The sequence below is a fragment of the Mus caroli genome, unplaced genomic scaffold, assembly GCF_978045245.1.
Source record: "Mus caroli unplaced genomic scaffold, Mus_caroli_1 scaffold_4, whole genome shotgun sequence".
Lineage (NCBI taxonomy): Eukaryota > Metazoa > Chordata > Mammalia > Rodentia > Muridae > Mus > Mus caroli.
The window spans coordinates 113,731,594-113,750,613 of record NW_028227259.1 but is presented as its reverse complement, the minus strand read 5'-3'; the positions used below and the strand labels follow the sequence as shown (position 1 = coordinate 113,750,613).

Genomic DNA, 19,020 nt, shown 5'->3' with positions numbered 1-19,020 from the left:
CACATCTAGGTTTTCCTACACCTACTCCTCTTCCTGCATATGCTATGTTAGCCATTGTTGGACTAGTTGGATTACAGCCTGTGAAATATTCCAATACATCCACTTTGTACATACCTAGATTCACCCGATCAGGTCTGTTCATCTAGAGAACCTTCACTAATACAGTTCTATGTGTGAATGTGTGTTCACCTTCCCACGGAGGAAGGTGTGCTGCCTAACAACAGTGCTCCACAGGGTTTGTCATGTGGTTCTTGTGTGTCTCCCAGGCTTCACATACCTACCAGCTGAAAACTAGCTGCAGTTTACCTAAGCCCAGCATGAAGGACACAACCCAAGTGAAATTAGAGTATTTTCGGGTTTATTAGGGGCAGCTCTCTAGTGGATTCACTGATCCCAAGGAAGCAGAGAGTTCACTAGTCCCAAGGAGGTCAGAGAAGTTATGGGATGGGAGAATAAGGAGCAGAGGTGGGGAGAAAGAGCCAGCAAGGCAAGCTGGGAGAGAAAAATGCAGGGGAGTAGGGATTGGGAGGGAAAGTGGAGGGAGAAGGAGGGAGAAAGACTGCAGAGGGAAGAAAGGGGAGAGAGATCAAGACAGAGAAACAGAGAGACAGAGTACAAAAATGTCTGGATTATGTAGGAAGGGCTTCTAGGAAAGAGAAAGCCTGGCCTCTGGGCTGGAAGTTCAAGGTACAAGGTGGGGTCTGCCACCTTGCCCTGTAACAGGTGGAGAGTGAGGAGTGCTGGGAGAACCTGGAGGCCCAGCTGTAACCTTCCCAGCCTTGAGCAGACTGAGCAGACCTTGCACATTCACCATGACAACCCAGGACAGAGACATCTGTCTTTGTTGCAGTTGCAGGTTCTCATGGGAACTTAGCTGTTTTGGCTGCCTGCACTGACTTTGCTCTACAACATACTGCAGCTGAAGAAGGGGGTTTGTAGGTTTTCCCTTTATAAACGCAAACCTTATTATTAAACTTTGAGCCTTGATCAGAATCTTTGATTGGCTTCATTCTTCTCTCACCCCAATACCTATTCATTTCCAGTTCCTGTTTCAGGTAAACCCAGTTTGCCCATTGCAGGTGGATGACTCCTTTGGTGTGTTAATAATATGCAGATCAGCCTCTGATCCTGGGTCTGAATCCCAACAGCAAGAAAACAGAACTATTGTTTGCCCATGACACTCTTTAATTGTTAATATCCTGGGCACCCTTCCGCTTGTGGGACAGATTGATAAATCCTCTGCAAGTTGAGTAATGAATGGGCTATGCAAGCTCCCTACCTAGATTCAAGGAGGAAGAAGGCAAACAAGCTAGTGAGTGAGGGAAGCTCTGGCTGATGTCAGGCCTTGGCGATCACAAGGTCACTGCCCACCTAGGGGAGGAGCAAGGGGCGGAGCAGTGGCAGGGGAGTGGTGGGGCCTCCCTGGGGCTGCGCGGGGAGACAGATGGGTAGCCTATTGGAGGACCAACAAAATACTACAGAATTGGAAATCCCTGCAGGTCTGGACTTGCAGTTTGTTGGGCTGAGAACCTCTACACTGTGTACCTTCAGCACACCCTAACCCTAAGGGAGGAGCTCCAGTCACTCAAGACTTATGGGCCAATCAGAACTCTCGGCCGACCTGCAAATCAAAAGGAAGGCGGGTTTTTCCGGGTGCAGTGGCTTCTGTTTCCCTTAGTTGCAGAGCAGACTAGATCGTTCCCCTGTCTGTGCTCTTCTCTCCTGAGGCTGAATGCTGTGGAGGGTGCTCTACATGCTCCGAAGTTGGGACATGGTGAGTACAGGGTCAGTGAAAACAATGGGGAGAAACCGGGGTCTGAGCGGCGCGAGCTGCTGTGGTGGGTCTTTCCCGGGGGGCTGCGTGGGAATCCGCGGCCACCTGTGAGGTCCCCTGAAGTCTTAGCCACCTGTGGGACCCAGCTGTAGCGTCTGAATAACTTCACTGTGGGGGCTGCATGTGTGCAGAGCATTTGGCTTGTGTGTAGAAAGATCTTTGGCGTGATCCCAAACTCAGAGTCCAGGACTTTCTACCAGTTCTGTTCTTAGCACTTGAGATTAAGGTGGACAATCCATTTGGAGTTAATTTTGTGGAGGTTGTAAAAGATATCTCATGTCCTGGGTAGCAAATCAGTGTCAAGCTGTGATGTTAAAGAGTAGAATTGATGATGTAAAGGATTTAGTAAAGCTTAGGAAATAGTAAGGCACACCAAGTACAATTTAGCTGAGGGAGGACTGCCTCACACCTCACAGATAAGTACTATGCCAACCAGGGCAGTTAGAGATTAGGATGCTAGGATACACATGCTTGTTCACCAGCATTGTCCAGAAATCATAACAAAGGAAACAAACTTGATTTATAATCTGCCACTAGGCCCATCTCCTTATCGAAGAGCAGGCCTCTAACCAGCTGCTCAATGGGGCATTACAGGATCACAACCACCAGCAAGGCCTCTTGTGCCATAAGGTTCAGTTTTCTTCTTGAGAAAAGCATAGTTCTGCCACACTAGCTAGATGACATCTAGTGACAACCATTTGAAAACTTAAAATAACAAAACAACCCACTACCAGTGCATTGAGTGCAGGCCTGATCCAGCTACACTTTCCCTGGGGTCCCCATGTCTGGAGCAGGACACAGCTCCTTCTGAAACCCAGGAACATGCTTGGCAGAGCCAGTCACAGCCTGGGCCTAGTCCTTGGGAGCTTTCCCTGAGGCCCTGGTTATAGAGAGAAAACAGGGCTCCTTTACTTCGTTTTTTGTTTTTGTTTTGTAGAACATGATTTTAATATTTTCAATTGTTAATATTTTCAAAAGAGAATACTTATTTTAAGATATATTTCACTTTTATATCCTCCTTTTCATTTCTTATTTTATTAATTAGGATACTGTCTCTGTGCCCTCTAGTGAGTCTGGTTTATCTAGTTGATTTTCTCAAATAAACAGGTCCTGGTTTTGTTGATTCTGTATATAGTTCTTTTTGTTTCTATTAGTTTGATTTCAGCCCCGAGTTTGACTGTTTCCTGACATCTCCTCCTCTTGGGTGTATTTGCAGAGCTCCTTCTCTAAATTCAGGAATGTGCTTGGGAGGGTGGTTAATGGTCTGGGGCCAGGGCTTTGGGAGGGGTTGAATCAGATTCTGAGAGCACAACTTCACACCATATGGGGCTGTGGTTATCAGTTCCAAGGCCACTAGAAGTTTGGTCAGAAATGTTTTTGATTTACACTGAGTTCCCCTCTTGCAGCAGTGTTTGATTAGCCTTCTCCTGAGTGCGTCCCATTGTCTGATGTTTCTGCGGACTTCCTACTTTCTTCATCTTCCTGCTGACTTCAGAGGTGTCTCCCATCTCCTTCCTTTTCCCTTATGTCAATCGTGTACAAGATGGTATTCTTAAGAAGCTGACTTAGCATAAGCCATAGCTTGTGTATGACCTCCCCACCCCAGCTTTCATACTCTCTACCTTTTCCTTTTCCGATGTTTTTCATCATCTGGAACCTTCCACTTAGGACACTGTCACTAACCTGCTGTGGTAGGGCACTGGTGTCCTTAATAAACGATCCTGCAATATGCTTGCTGTGCAAATTTCCCATGTGTCTTAGTGGCTAGACTTGCAGTCTCCAGTCTGTATTTAAGTTGTTCAAAACTTAACCTGGAACCTGAACCTAAAAGAGACTTAAAGGTGGCAGCATATGTGGAATGCAAAATCCATCCTAGTCTGGCTCCTCTTTTAGCCTTAATCAGTGTAGCTGGTCTTTGCTACTTTATGGTTTCTTCTTTTTCCCTCCCTTAGTCCCCTTCAGTGACACACCCCTCCCACTGTTTCACCCCCTAACCCATGACCCAGCATGAGTCAAACAGTCTTTGATGGGGGAATAAGGATTAAAAATAGGAAAGGCAGAAGGAAGATGCAAAGCCAAGAATTAGATTTGTTGGGAGAACTGCTGGTTAATACTGCTGCTGCAGCAACCAGCAGCAACCACCAGCCTTGTGTTTATTTTTCATATTCTTTTTATACCCCACAGTACCGTGGAAAGCAAAGCCACAAGCTTACAGAAACAATTTCCTGAAATATACACAGACTATCCATTCTTTTCCAGAGGCACCTCCTTTGAGCCTCAGGTATACGTTCTTATTATTCCATGCCTCATCAGACAGGGAAATCTGCCAACTGACCCTAATCCACCTTGACTGCCTGGGTACAAACAAAGATTAGGGTTAGTTCAAAGGCATAAACAAAGTAGAAATGTAAGAAAAAGGGAGTAAACAAAGTTCCCAGTGTCGCTGTATTCAGGGTCTTATCAAGAGGATGAAGATATGACAAGATATGAGGAATACATTCCTCAGCTGTACTTTTTTTGAGCTTACTTCCTTGACCTAGCCCAGTATCAAATAATCTTGCCATTTTTTCCTAGAAGTGTTACCAAGAATACTCCACACCTGGGAGAGTAGAAGATTCTAATAAAATACACATTTTCAATGCTTGGGCTCTGTCTGCCCCTAGGGTGGGCTGGAAGGGGAGGCTGGGAAGGTCTGTGCTGTTTGAGTCATTTAATCTCTACTTCTCCAGTAGGAGGGCTGCTATTGTCCTCTGGGCAGCCTAGCAATCAGGAGTAGTAGCTTGCAAGTTCTTTCCATAATTCTCTTCTGATGCAGTTCATCAGAGAGCTTTGAGGAGACCACATTGTGACTGTGGCAGCCACCAGGAAGAATAGGTTGGCTAAACAATCTGATTGGACTGTGAACCAGACTGTGTTTCTTTTGGTACATGTGGTGACCTGGGCAAAAGGCCTTGGCCTCTGTGTGGATTCCCTGGGGAGGAGGAGGTTCTGCAGCTCTGGCCATAGGAAGCTGTGTTGCTTATAATCTCACTGCCCGCTGTGCACACAGAGCAGTGCTTTTGGTGTGCAGAAGATAAATTTCAAAACTGAAAATCTGGTTTGTAGAAGTTCTGAACATTTCATTGCAAATTCAGTTTTGTGTGATAAATTTTACAAATAGTTTAGAAACTGTTAGAGATGAAGTTATGGGGATCCTCCTTCGGCCATATTTGATTAAAATCCTTTTTCTTCTCCACCATCACCAGTCACAATGAATGGAGTGATTCAGGGAAATTCAGTTCCAGGGTCGCCAAGGAGTTTCTGAGATGCAGAGGATTTTCAAGTGTGCCTGGTGGTGTGCAGGTGGGTAGGGCAGATACTACATCATGTGCTATAATCCATGTGGCAGGAAGCAGACATTAAATTATTCTTCAACCTTGGTTTGTTTGTGGGCTCATTGGGACTGGGTTTGTGTGAGATCTCTAGTGGGTATTAGGTGCTGCAGAACCATAGCCCAGCTTTCTGATCACCTCCATACAGAGAGAGCTCTAGAGCCTCTGTTTATAAGTGAGGTCAGTAGTGGCTGGAGGGTCAGAAATATAACAGTTAGGGGTCACTTTTAGTTAGTTTTGTGGAGTTTTGTGAAGTTCGTGTTCATTCCATTTGTATACACATGCAATCATTGGTAATATTAGTCATGTTCACATGTTTCCTGGCTGAGTTTCCTTAGGTCTTTTAATTGAAACTTGACTATAATTTAGGGCTTATTTTTTTGGCTTTTTTTTTCTGTACATTTCATTACTTTTTCACAAATGTTGTAAAGCTTTTGATTATTGTGATAAGTAGGGATGGAATTTACATTGTGCCAAAATGTGTACTATTTCTTTATCATCCTAGTGACAATTCTGAGATTTTTTCACATGGCAGGTAGCTTTGGAATCAGCTTTCCTGTTAGGAGTTTTTTTTTTTTTTTTAAGATTGTTTAGAATTAATGCTGCAAATTAAACCTACCCAACCCCCCCCACCCCAATTTTTAAACATCACTATAATGGTGTTGTTTACAGTTGTAAGTGTGTGAAATTGAAGCTGATGTGAAATAATGTATAAGGCTATAGAAAGAGGACTTTAGCATAGACTTTAGTGACACAGAATACATCAGAATACAGTATTAGAGTCACATAAATGATATCTCACTAACTATAACTTACTTGAGAAAACAAAGAGAGTGTAAATACGACATTGTCCAGTATTGAACACTGAATATGAATGTGGCACATGATTGTGTATTAGGAATAAATTCTGATAGCAGCAGGTTGGGATTTTCCATAGATATGAACTAAAATTAGTTTAGGCCACATTGTTATAGTTGATATAAAACTATACGCTAATATATGTATTTTGATACATTTGGATATAATACCTACACTCAAGCAACCCCATTGTACCTAGTTCTTATAAAAATGACAGAGTTGCCATGGATCCCAACAGTTTTCTCAGTATAGTTTCCATGCACTTGAAATTAGTTTTATGAAGAATCAGAATTCTCATGTTCATTGCAGTTGTATTCATGGTAGCCTAAATATGAGAATTACTTCAGTGCTCATTTGTTGAGGACAAACTGGCTGCCTCAAGGAGAAGTTGTGCTAAAGGAATGAAGACAATAGTAATGGTTAAAGGACTAGGTACTTGTAAAGACTCTCATAGTCAGTGCTGTATTGGTCTTAAAAACGGCATGTAATTACAGCTTAAGCATTGTCAATGCATTTCTTTTTCCATATAATTTTAATCTTTAGTGTTCTCTTATGGATATGAGAACTTGAACCATCTTGTCTACCTTGCATGTAGGAATGGAAAATGAAGGGTGACCATTCAGCTCAGTCAAGTCAACAGGATCTCAAGGGAGAGCAAGGATTGAAAAGAAGAAGACCATTAGACAACACGATAACATTACTCCAGCCATTGCTGAGGCTGAAGTGGTTCTATTTTTCTTAAGCCTGCTCTTATACCATTTTAAGTCCATAGCAGTAATAAGGTCAGTTCTAGGTCAAGGAACTGAGAAGACAGTAAACAAAGTCCAGGGATGGTTGTTTTTAGGGGCTTAGTAGGATGACCAAGATAAAAGGAATGCCACACATTCCTTGGCTGAGTTTGCCTAGCTTGAGCTTTGTATTAGCCCAAATGTAAATATTATTTTCTGAGCCTACTTCCATGTCCTAGCTTAATGTCCAATTCCTGCCAAATTCCTACAGAAGGGCAGAAAGCACAGAATCTAGCTGAAGAAATCACATTCAAAGATTTTTTCTAATGTTTATTTAGATCATTATGTGGAGAAGAGAAATGAACTCGCAAGTTTTCTGTAGCAAGAGTTGTTATAGATGGGAAGCAAATGTGGTATTATAGTATACTGTCAAAATGCAGAGAGGGGCTGTATTTGGATGGTATGAGAGCTTTCTGTCTATGAGTCATGCTCCATGAAAAAGTAAAAATGAGTTTAAGAAACAGACTGACTGTTTTGTTTGAATTTAAATACTGATGATATATTACAGTTGAACACACAAATGAACACACAGTTATCTTAAATAACTGAATCATCTCTTTGTTTTCTCTGCATTGTCACTTATCTTAGATAGTAACACTTTCATTTTTGCTTTGGAGAATGTGTTTAAACACTTAACATTTTTATACATTGGTTTATTCTTAATGCATAATATCATTATTGTAGCAATTTTGTACAACATCACATGTTTATTTTTATTGAATACTTATTTAAACATTAGTTTTTCTTGAAAACAACCAAGATTATTTGTTTGGGATGAAATGAGAAGCATTGTAATTCCACATTCTAAACTAGTGAAGCTAATACAAGAAAATGACTGCTTTTGTTTCCTACATGATATATATTTCACATTATTGAGAGGAAAACTTCTGACTTCATAGATGTAGACTGGGCCCAAGAAGAGCTTATCATGAACTCCTTATTTGCCATGTATTTGATCACACTGTGAAACCACAGTGTATCCAATTTGGTATGAGGTGTGGGAAACTGTTTGTAATTGTGGGGTGGCTCAGCCCTTAATATACACATTTGCTCCCAAAGGATGAAGATAAAGTTACTTTCAGAAGGAAGAAGTCATGTTTGAAAGCAATGTCTAATTGAGTGGCTGAAAAAATGATGAATCACAGAAAGATCTGACAGAATAGGATATGCTCAACTCTCAAGAGAAGAGAGAAGAGAGGCAACATAAGAGGAAGCAGCACCCTCTCAGAGGGTGAGAGGCTGAGGCAGTTTTACCTGGAGAGTTTTACAGAGTCAGGCTAAAGAGAAAACAAACTTGTCACAGGTGAAGTAAGAATTAGCCAGAGAATGAGAATGTGCCAGAAGATGAGAACAGATTGCTGGAGTTCATTTGATGCCAAGCACAGCAATTCAGTCAGAAGTAAAAGATACCCTTTTGAATCGGTTACCATGAAGAGGAGTTAGAGTCAGAACAACTGATGTGACCAGCCAGTCAAAGTTCAGAAAGAAAAATAAAGGGTGATTTTATTCAGCAGTTAAGTCTCAGATACTCAAAACATTCTAGACCTAGATAAGATTGTACAGAGGTTAGAAGCTTTCAGGACTAGGTCTAAAAGATCAGGAGGAATTGAGCCTCCAAGATGATATGTTTACACTCCTGTGTGAGGGTCACCGTCTATTAAAACAGAAAGAAAACTGTTTCTGTCACAATCATATTGTCCTGTCTTCACTATTTTGCTTTTTTTTTTTTTTACCCATTATTGCTTCCCTCTTTTGCATTTTCATTTAAGCAATATTGAATTAATTTTTAAATTGAAGGTAGGTTCTCATACAATAAATCCTGAGCACTGTTTTTCCTTCCCTATGCTCTAGAGAGCAGTAGGTGAACTTTATTTTGATTGGTTGACTCAATTTACAGGGCTATGGGTGTCTTTGGGATTGGTTAAGGTTTTGGGGCATTTGGGAGACTTTCCGGAACCAATGCTAAGTATTCTTGGTTTAGGCTTGGCTCAGGCCTGGTGGCAGGGGCAGCTCCTGGAAGCTCCTGATTGGCAGTCTGTGAGGGTGGTTTTCCTGGAATTGTCTTGTTTAGACTTTTCCAGTTCTGAGAAACAGAAACTTAGGCCTAGTCTTCTATTCTCAGTTTGCATCTTGTCATGGAGTCAGTCTGGCTCTGGCCAACTCAGTCTTCTCAGTCGAGGCTTTGGTAGGATGAACCTTTCTAAATTGCTTATTGGGGATGAAATTTGAGTGTCTGTAGACTCAACCCATTTCCTGTGTGTGTGTGTGTGTGTGTGTCTACTGTGTTGTGATTGGACCTGGTCAGCTTCCTTCTTATGTTGCTTTGCCTTCACCAGTATAGACTCTATCCCTAAGTCGCATAATATGCAGTTGAAGCAATTGTTATTCAGTGTTAAACTATTTTGCAAGCCTGGTGTTTTTATACTTTTAATTTTGTTGTTTTTCTTTTTGAGGACAATATTTCTTTGTATAGCCCCGGCTGTCCTGAAAGTAGGTGTTTAGAACATGTGGCCTCAAACTTAAAGGTCCACCTGACTTGCTCCCGAGTACAGGGACTAAATATGGGCCAACATGACTAGCTTTTTGTTTGTTTTGTTTTTTATTTGTTTTTATATCATTGACTGATGGGCTTGCAATGTAGGTTTTGGTACATGTCAAGCATATGCTGTTGTGTTGATCTTCATGCACGTTTTGAATTTTGAAATTTGGCAGAGAGAATATTATGTTTCTCAGGTTGGCATGTATTCATGACATTAATACTGCCTGAGCTTTACTGCCTGAGCTTTCTGATTCATTGGATTGCAGGTGCATAGCATTCTTCTTACCTGTTGTGTGTGTTTTGATTTTTTAAATGAATATGAGTATTTGACTGTATGCATGTATATGCACATCATGTATTTCTGGTCTCCAAAGTAGTCAGAATGGCTTCAGAATTCCTGAACTTGAAGTAATTGATAGTTGTAAAGCCTCCTTGTAACTAATCGTAATTGAGCCCAATTTGCAAGACCAGTAAGAGCTCTTCACTGCTGAGCCATCTCCTGTCCTATTTACATTTACATTGCCAATATTTTCATCTGTCCATTTGTATCTGTTTAAAGATGCATCCTCTTTTTGTAAGATCTCATTACTGTTACAGATTAAACTGGGACACTTCAGGATTCTGGAAGATGAATAGAGAACTGGAGTGAATGTGTAATTTTTTTAAAAAGATTTATTTATTTATTTATTATATGTAAGTACACTGTAGCTGTCTTCAGACACTCCAGAAGAGGGCACCAGATCTCGTTATGGATGGTTGTGAGCCACCATGTGGTTGCTGGGATTTGAACTCTGGACCTTTGGAAGAGCAGTCGGGTGCTCTTACCCACTGAGCCATCTCACCAGCCCGAATGTGTAATTCTTTGTAGGAATTCCAGTAAAAAAACCTCTGAGTTCTTTCTATTTTTCTTGTTTGTTTGATTATTACAGGTGATACAGGGTCTTAATATGTACCTCTAGCTGTCCTGAATAAACCAGATATACTTGCTTTTACCTCCTCAGTGCTGCGATTAAAGGCATGAACTAATATGCTCAGTTTGCCCATCATTTTTTGTAGTTAGTAATTGTTCATACAATTTCTCTGATGTATGCTCAGTACTGCTTGCCTGTTCCCCTTCTCTTTGTTTCTCTCTGTTAATTAGCATTTCTCTTGCAAGACTATATCCTATTCAAAGAGCAAAGAAATGACAGAATTGAACCTTATTACTCAGTTTCCTTCTAAGATGACTTGGTAATTGCATTAGAACTTCTTGGCCATGAAATAAGTGGGGGAAGCACCAGAATCATACAAGTATGTTGTCAGTGAAGTATACATTTACAGTAATGTCAGTGTCATGGTTTCTGTTGTACACATGTATGGAATATTTTAGGATGCATTGACCTATGATGATGTGTATGTGAACTTCACTCAAGAAGAATGGGCTTTGCTGAATCCTTCACAGAAGAGTCTCTACAAAGATGTGATGTTGGAGAACTACAGGAACCTCAATGCTGTAGGTAAGACTGAATTTTCTTTCACTTTTTAAAATGAGGGAACAACTGTTTCCTTGTTGTTGATGCTTTTCTGTAATTTCACTTGAGAATGAGGAAGAATGAGGTGAGTAAATCAGGTTTACTAAAGATAGTAACTTAAATTTGCCTAATTTCCAATAATATATCATATATTTTCTTGTATCATATTTTAGGCAACAATTGGGAAGACCATAATATTGAAGAACATTGTCAAAGTTCCAGAAGACATGGAAGGTAATTTTCCTGTGCAAGTTGGTATGAATATGCCTCTGAAGAAATGTTAATGTGTCCTGCTACTTTTAAGGAAAAGCAACAGTGTTAAAAAAAAAAAAAAAAAAAAAAAAAGCACTTCTTTAAGTGTGTTGATTAAAGTCTCACAAATCCCTGTACCTCAATGTCAGGTGTCTGATTTGTGTTTTCAAGGCATTTCTCTGAAAGAGAAGACAAGGAAACAATGCCTTAACAGATATTACCATTTGAATCATAGCCACATTTCAGCTACTCTGTGGAACTGCCAATTTAGTCTCATACCACTCACATATTGCCAAATACATATATTAGGTGATACGTATGTTTCTAATAAGCAAATAGTTCTATAGTAAAGTCCTATAGTAACATTGGTAAGTTTAAGTGAGAAGGGCAGCTTATGAGAGTCTTTGAGGAGAAACCTTAATTCCTATACCATATATCTATGATGAACAAACAGTCAAACTGTGTGATTGCAATGTGGAAATCTTTCATTTGTTATCCCTTTTTAATAGGTATATCCTGTGTCACAATGGATACAGGCCATGTATGCATAGGGATATTGAAAGAAGCAGAACCCTGGCTCTCTCTCAGAACAATTAAAAAATATAGTAGTCCACATTTGCACAAACTTTCTCAGTGTGATACAAGTTTATAATTAGGTGGTTTTCCATCTTAATTGGGAATATATCCATAAACTCACACTGCAGAAAATCCCTATGAGTACTAGGATTGTGAAAATTCTTTTATGTTTTCCTGGTGTACTTTGCCAATGTAGTATGAAAATGTAGAGTATTTCACAATATAGGAAAATTTGTGAATGTACTCAGTGTGGTAAAGCTCTGAGCTCTTCCATTTCTCTTCAGATTTTTAAAAAATTTCTCATGGAGAAAAAGAATGCTACAAATGTGAGCCATGTAATAACACTCTTACCATTACAGGTATGCAAAACTGCCCATAGTGAAGGGGAAACCATGAAGGTAAACAAAGTGATAAAAATCTTAAGATGTGATTCTTCTTTACAATTAGACCAAATCGAAAAATTAATTCCTATAGATGAAAAGATTCATCAGTTTAATGAATGTGTAAAGCTTTCACTTGTGCCAATTATCTTTGCAGGCACGAAAGAAGTCTTACTGGAGAGAAACCCTCTGAAAATACTCAGTGTGGTAAAGCCTTTGCATGTCACAGTTATCTTCAAAGGCATGAAAGAATTCATACTGGAGAGAAACCCTATGAAGGTATTCAGTATGGTGAAGCCTTTGTACATCACAGTAGTCTCCAAATGAATAAAAAAATCCCTACTGGAAAGAAACCCTACAAATGCAATCAATGTGGTAAAGCCTTTACACGACATAGTACTCTCCAAGTACATAAAAGAACACATACTGGAGAGAAGCCCTATGAATGTAACCAGTGTGGCAAAGCCTTTGCATATCAAAGTTATTTCCAAGTACATAAAAGGATACATACTGGAGAGAAGCCCTTTCAATGTAAGCAATGTGATAAATCCTTTGCCTCTCATTATCATCTTCAAAGACATGAAGGAATTCATACTGGAGAGAAACCCTACAAATGCAATCAATGTAGTAAAGCCTTTACAGGACACAGTCATCTCCAAATGCATAATATAAGACATTCTGGAGAGAAACCTTACAAATGTAATCAATGTGGTAAAGCCTTTGCTTTTCATAGTACTCTCCAAGTACATCAAAGAAAACATACTGGAGAAAAACCTTTTGAATGTGATCATTGTGGTAAAGCCTTTAAATGTCAGAATAATCTTAAAAGACATGAAAGAATTCATACTGGAGAGAAACCTTACAAGTGTAATGAATGTGGTAAAGCCTTTGTACGCAATGCTAGTCTCCAAGAACATAATGCCACACATACTGGGGTAAAACCTTACAAATGTAATCAATGTGGCAAAGCCTTTGCCTCTCACGGTCAACTTCAAAAACATGAAAGAATTCATACTGGAGAGAAACCTTACAAATGTAATCAATGTGGTAAAGGCTTTGCTTTTCATAGTTATCTCCAAGTACATAAAAGAACACATACTGGAGAGAAACCCTATGAATGTGATCAGTGTGGCAAAGCCTTTGCAAATCAAAGATCTTTCCAAGTACATAAAAGAATACATACTGGAGAGAAACCGTACAAATGTGATCAATGTGGTAAAGCCTTTGCATATCATAAATGTCTCCAACAACATAATAGAACACATACTGGAGAGAAGCCCTATGAATGTAATCAATGTGGCAAAACCTTTGCACACCATAGTAATTTTCAATTGCATAAAAGAAGACATACTGGAGAGAAGCCCTATGAATGTAAGCAATGTAGTAAATCCTTTGCCTCTCATAGTCAACTTCAAAAACATGAAAGAATTCATACTGGAGAGAAACCTTACAAGTGTAATGAATGTGGTAAAGCCTTTGTACGCAATGCTAGTCTCCAAGCACATAAGGCAACACATACTGGGGTAAAACCTTACAAATGTAATCAATGTGGCAAAGCCTTTGCCTCTCACGGTCAACTTCAAAAACATGAAAGAATTCATACTGGAGAGAAACCTTACAAATGTGATCAATGTGGCAAAGCCTTTGCCTTTCATAGTTATCTCCAAGTACATAAAAGAACACATACTGGAGAGAAGCCATATGAATGTGATCAATGTGGCAAAGCCTTTTCATATCAAAGTTCTTTCCAAGTACATAAAAGAATACATACTGGAGAGAAACCATACAAATGTGATCAATGTGGTAAAGCCTTTGCATATCATAAATGTCTCCAACTACATAATAGAACACATACTGGAGAGAAACCCTATGAATGTAATCAGTGTGGCAAAACCTTTGCATACCATAGTGATCTTCAATTGCATAAAAGAAGGCATACTGGAGAGAAACCCTATGAATGTAAGCAGTGTAGTAAATCCTTTGCCTCTCGTGCTAAACTTCGAAAACATGAAAGAATTCATACTGGAGAGAAACCTTACAAGTGTAACCAGTGTGGTAAAGCCTTTGCATATCATAGTTATCTCCAAGTACATGAAAGAATACATACTGGAGAGAAACCCTATGAATGTAATCAGTGTGGTAAAGCCTTTACATATCATAGTTATCTCCAAGTACATAAAAGAACGCATATTGAGCTTGGCAGTGGTGGTACATGTCTTTAATCCCAGCACTTGGGAGGCAGAAGCAGGCAGATTTCTGAGGCCAGCCTGGTCTACAGAGTGAATTCTAGGACAGCCAGGGTTATACAGAGAAACACTGTCTCAAGAAACAAAAAAAAAATCAAAACCAAAACCAAACCAAACCAAAACAACAACAACAAAAAACCCACATATTGGAGAGAAGCCCTATGAATGTAATCAATGTTGTTAAGGCTTTGTACAACACAGTCATCTCACGATGCATAAATTAACACATACTGGAGAGAAATCTTACAAATATAACCAGTGTGGTAAAGCCTTTGCATATTAAAGTTCTTTCCAAGTACATAAAAGAATACATACTGGAGAGAATCCCTTTGAATATAAGCAATGTAGTAAATTCTTTGCCTTTCATGGTCAACTTCAAACACATGAAAAATTTCATAATGGAGAGAAACCTTATAAATAGAATGAATGTGTTAAAAGTCTTTGCATACCATTGTAATCTTCAAATGCATAAAAGAATACATACTGAAGAGAAACCTTATGAAGATAAGCGATGTAGTAAATTCTTTGCCCCTCATAGTCAACTTCGATAAGATGAAAGAATTCATACTGGAGAGAAACTTTATAAATGTAGACAATATGGTAAAGCCTACTTACAATTGAGTCACCTCCGATTACATAAAAGAACACATATTAAAGAATAACCCTATGAATATAGCCAATGTATGTATAGCCTTTACAGTGATCTTAAAAGGTATGGTGATTTAAATATACATGGCCCATGGCAAGTGGCAGTATTACTTGAGTAGTGTAGATGTGGTGATTGAGAAAGTCTGTCACTGTGGGGGTAGACTCTGAGATCCTATGCTTAAGCTCCACCCTGGGCAGAAGAGTCTTCTGGCTGCCTTCTGATCAAGATGTAGAATTCTCGTTTCCTCCTGTACCATGTCTGCTTGGACACTGCCGTTGTTTCTGCTTTGATGATAATAGACTGAACCTCTGAATCTGTATACTACCCCCAATTAAATGTCCTTTTAAAGAGTTGCCGTGGTCATAGTATCTTTTCACAGCAATAAAACCCAAATTAAGACAAACAGCATTAAAGATACCACACTGGAGAGCAACTGACAAGCAGATAGTTCTCTGCATGCTTGATAACAGAAATAACATGTTTTAAATACTCTCTTCTTCCTTCTATTCTCTCCTCCCATTTTTCCTTATCTATATTCTTCTATATCTCCTTTTCCTTTCCATTTCTTTTTATCCCCATGAGGACAGTGATGTATTAAAATAGAGTCTCACATGTAGTCCAGAGTAGTCTTGAATTGAAAGTCCTCCTACCTCTACCTCTTGAAGGCTGAGATTATAGGTGTGTATATGATGCCCAGGTTTTTCAAGCAGAAATCCATGGATTTGGAACTCTGAGCTAAAAAAATAACTGTCTAATCTTTGGGATATTGCTAAGGAGATGACAGTATTGAGGAGTAGACTCAAAGATTCAGTCATACCTTCACTTCTGTTATTTCCTGGAAGCTCACTAATATAGCAATATGGAGTAAACCCAGGCACTAGTTATGAAGCAGTCTGTTTCACTTGAGACAATAAGAGGCATCAAAATGATCAAAAGAGACTAGAGCTTAAAGCACAGTAAAGGCCCTCTCAAGCCAGACAAGGACTCCAGGAGATTCTCTAACAGATTCAATGATCCTTGGCCAGAGATGACTAACCCCATTGTGTTAGGTGTAAGAGAAAGTTCCAAGGTGCTTCTGTCTAGCTTCAGATACTGTTTATTTTATTTAAATATTAGTGTTTATTTAAACCCAGACACATATTTGATTGAGTAGAGATGAGTATCTTTAAGACCATCATCTATGTCCAAAGAGCATCAGAACATGGGATCTGCTGCTGATGCATTGAAGCAATTTCAGAAAGATCATTGTTATGTGACTATTAGTTTTTGAAATGTTTAATTCCAAGCTTCTTCAGAATTTAGAAGGCTCATAGGAAGAACACATAATGACCAGAGTGCCTTTGGATATGTTAGTGATGGCTCTGATAAGAAAAGTCTTGTGGGTTTTCCTTAAAGGTTTCCCTCCCGTGTTCTACATCATACAAAGCATGAACTATGATTGGTCTCTGAGGTCTTGCACTGTTTCTCCTTGGTAATGTTGCCTGATGAGCAGGTAATGAATTCTGGTCTTTACTGTGCATTCAGAGATCATGATTTCCTAATAATTCATTGTGTTTTCTTAGAATCAATATTGTATTGAATATGTAAAACATCTAAACTTACCAACAGTGTAAGGAGGATGTGTCTGGGTTCTGTGCTGTTACTACACAACTCTACATGCATTGAGTGTAGTTTAACTCCACTACTTTGTTGTGGCTGCTGAGTATTCCTTATTGATCATATAACTTCCAGTAAGCACAATATACAGAGAAACAGCCTTTTCAATGTCTTGTTTCCTTAAATTTGTACTAGGAACATTAAATTAAAAAGTGTTATTTCTCTGGAGTGTGCTCAGCAATTAATTTTGTATCAGCAAATTAAGAGAGCAGCTTTCAGATGCACACATTCCCAGTTAACAGAGCCTGCTATTAAAAAGTGTTGTCAAGTACAATGCATATTTCTTCCTTCTAGTCATCTTGAGTTACTACAAATTTGTTCATTATTGAAAAATTAAATTTAATACCTAAGTTATGGATACAATGATACTGGGAAATTATGTTAAGAATAAAAACACACTGGAGAGATGGCTCAGCAGTTAGGAACACTGACCTTTCAGAGGTCCTGAGTTCAATTTCCAGCAACCACATGGTGGCTCACAACCATCTGTAATGGACTCTGATGCCCTCTCCTGGCTACAGTCTACTCACATGAATAAAATAAACATTTTTATTTAAGTGGGCTGGAGAGATGGCTCAGAGGTTAAATGCACTGACTGCTTTTCCAGAGGTCCTGAGTTCAATTTCCTGCAACCACATGGTGGCTCACAATCATTTTTAATGTGATCTTGGCGCCCTCTTCTGGCTTAGAGGCCAAACACTGTACATAATAAGTAAGTAAGTAAGTAAATAAATAAATAAATCTTTAATAATAAGAAGAAAGAATAAAAATTCAAAACCCTTGCCCCCAAATAAGGAGAATTCTTGTCTTCCCTCCCTAAGAAGGTAGGTGAAATTTATTTGAGGTGGCAAAAGACTCTATGGCTATTTGAATAAGATGGTATGTACATGTAATTGGGCAAGTTTGCACATCCTATCCTTCAAATAGAGTACTGATCACATTGGAAATAGGACACTGAAAATGTGCTTCAAAGATTCACTCACCTAGAAACAATTATTTTTGTTAAAGACCATGAAAACTTCTCTTAAATTTAATTTTTATTTTGAATCTTTTATTTTAAAAATGTATTTATATATAACTATTAAATTATTTATAAAACTATTATAAAATTTTTCTAATAAAATAAGCATCACACGTGAACATTTGTTTAAAGGAAATTTACTATACATAGTATAGCACCTTTCTTAGAATTAGTCTTTAATCATTATCTCATTATATGAATTAGATCCAGTAGAATCCACCAAGGGGTACCCTCAGCTCTGTCTTCCACTTGTGTCCTACTTAAGGTGTCTTGCACACAAGGTGACACTAGAAAATAGACTTTTTGATTCTGCACAGGCCCCAGACATCCGGCCACTTTCCTGGCCAGAGGATAGGGGTCTGCCCGGCCCGGGAGCTCTTTGCCTGAGCATCTGAGGCAGACATCTTGGTTCCAGGACCCCGCCGAGAGTATTCTGCACAGGTGAGAGTGCGGAATACAGAAGCTAACAGCTTCTGGGACAGGCGGGAGGCACAGAGCTTCTAAGGCAGCCCCCTTTTTGGGCCCCAGACATCTGGGCACTTTCCTGGCCAGAGGATAGGGGTCCTCCCGAGCCGGGAGTACTTGGCCTGCGCATCAGCTGCAGACATCTTTGTTCCAGGACTCCTCTGAGAGTATTCTGCACAGGTGAGAGTGTAGAATACAGAAGCTAACAACTTCTGCGACAGGCCAAAGCAACTCAGCTTCAGGACAGGCACTGTTTTGGGCCTTCGTCTTCAGCCAGGAAGGAGGTCCTAACGCCAGATATCTGTGCACCTTCCCTGTAAGAAGAGAGCTTGCCTGCAGAGAGTGCTCTGACCACTGAAACTCAGAGGAGAGAGCTAGTCTTCTAGGTCTGCTGATAGAGGCTAACAGAATCACCTGAGGAACAAGCTCTAACCAGAGACAACTAAATCAACTAACTCTAGAGATTACCAGATGGCAAAAGGCAAACGTAAGAATCTTACTAACAGAAATCAAGACCACTCACCATCACCAGAACCCAGCACTCCCACCTCGCCCAGTCCAGGGCACCGCAACACACCTGAAAAGCTAGACCTGGATATAAAAGCATATCTCATGTTGATGGTAGAGGAAATCAAGAAGGACCTTAATAACTCACTCAAAGAAATACAGGAGATCACTGAAAAACAGGTAGAAGATCTTAAAGAGGAAGCACAAAAATCCCTTAAAGAATTACAGGAAAACACGATCAAACAGGTGATGGAATTGAATAAAACCATCCAAAACCTAAAAAGGGAAGTAGACACAATAAAGAAAACTCAAAGTGAGGCAAAACTGGAGATAGAAACCCTAGGAAAGAAATCTGGAACCATAGATG

The 19,020-nt window shown here is 39.6% G+C and overlaps 1 protein-coding gene and 1 pseudogene across 1 annotated transcript; both read left to right on the top strand.

Moving 5' to 3' along the window:
• Window positions 1–1,608: 1,608 nt before the first annotated feature.
• Window positions 1,609–15,356, top strand: LOC110287615 (uncharacterized). The gene is made up of 4 exons (XM_085837001.1): window positions 1,609–1,774; window positions 10,760–10,886; window positions 11,075–11,135; window positions 12,267–15,356. The coding sequence occupies exons 1-4, from the start codon at window positions 1,733–1,735 to the stop codon at window positions 14,329–14,331; spliced, it is 2,295 nt and encodes a 764-aa protein (XP_085693127.1). The 5' UTR covers window positions 1,609–1,732; the 3' UTR covers window positions 14,332–15,356.
• Window positions 14,393–15,356, top strand: LOC147005327 (uncharacterized; annotated as a pseudogene).
• Window positions 15,357–19,020: the final 3,664 nt, after the last annotated feature.

Excerpts from the sequence above, each read along its gene's own strand:
- LOC110287615 (XM_085837001.1), top strand. The coding sequence starts at position 1,733 with ATGCTGTGGAGGGTGCTCTACATGCTCCGAAGTTGGGACATG. Across the intron at positions 1,775-10,759 it reads TGCTCCGAAGTTGGGACATG|GATGCATTGACCTATGATGA; the intron begins GTGAGTACAGGG and ends GGAATATTTTAG. Across the intron at positions 10,887-11,074 it reads CAGGAACCTCAATGCTGTAG|GCAACAATTGGGAAGACCAT; the intron begins GTAAGACTGAAT and ends ATCATATTTTAG.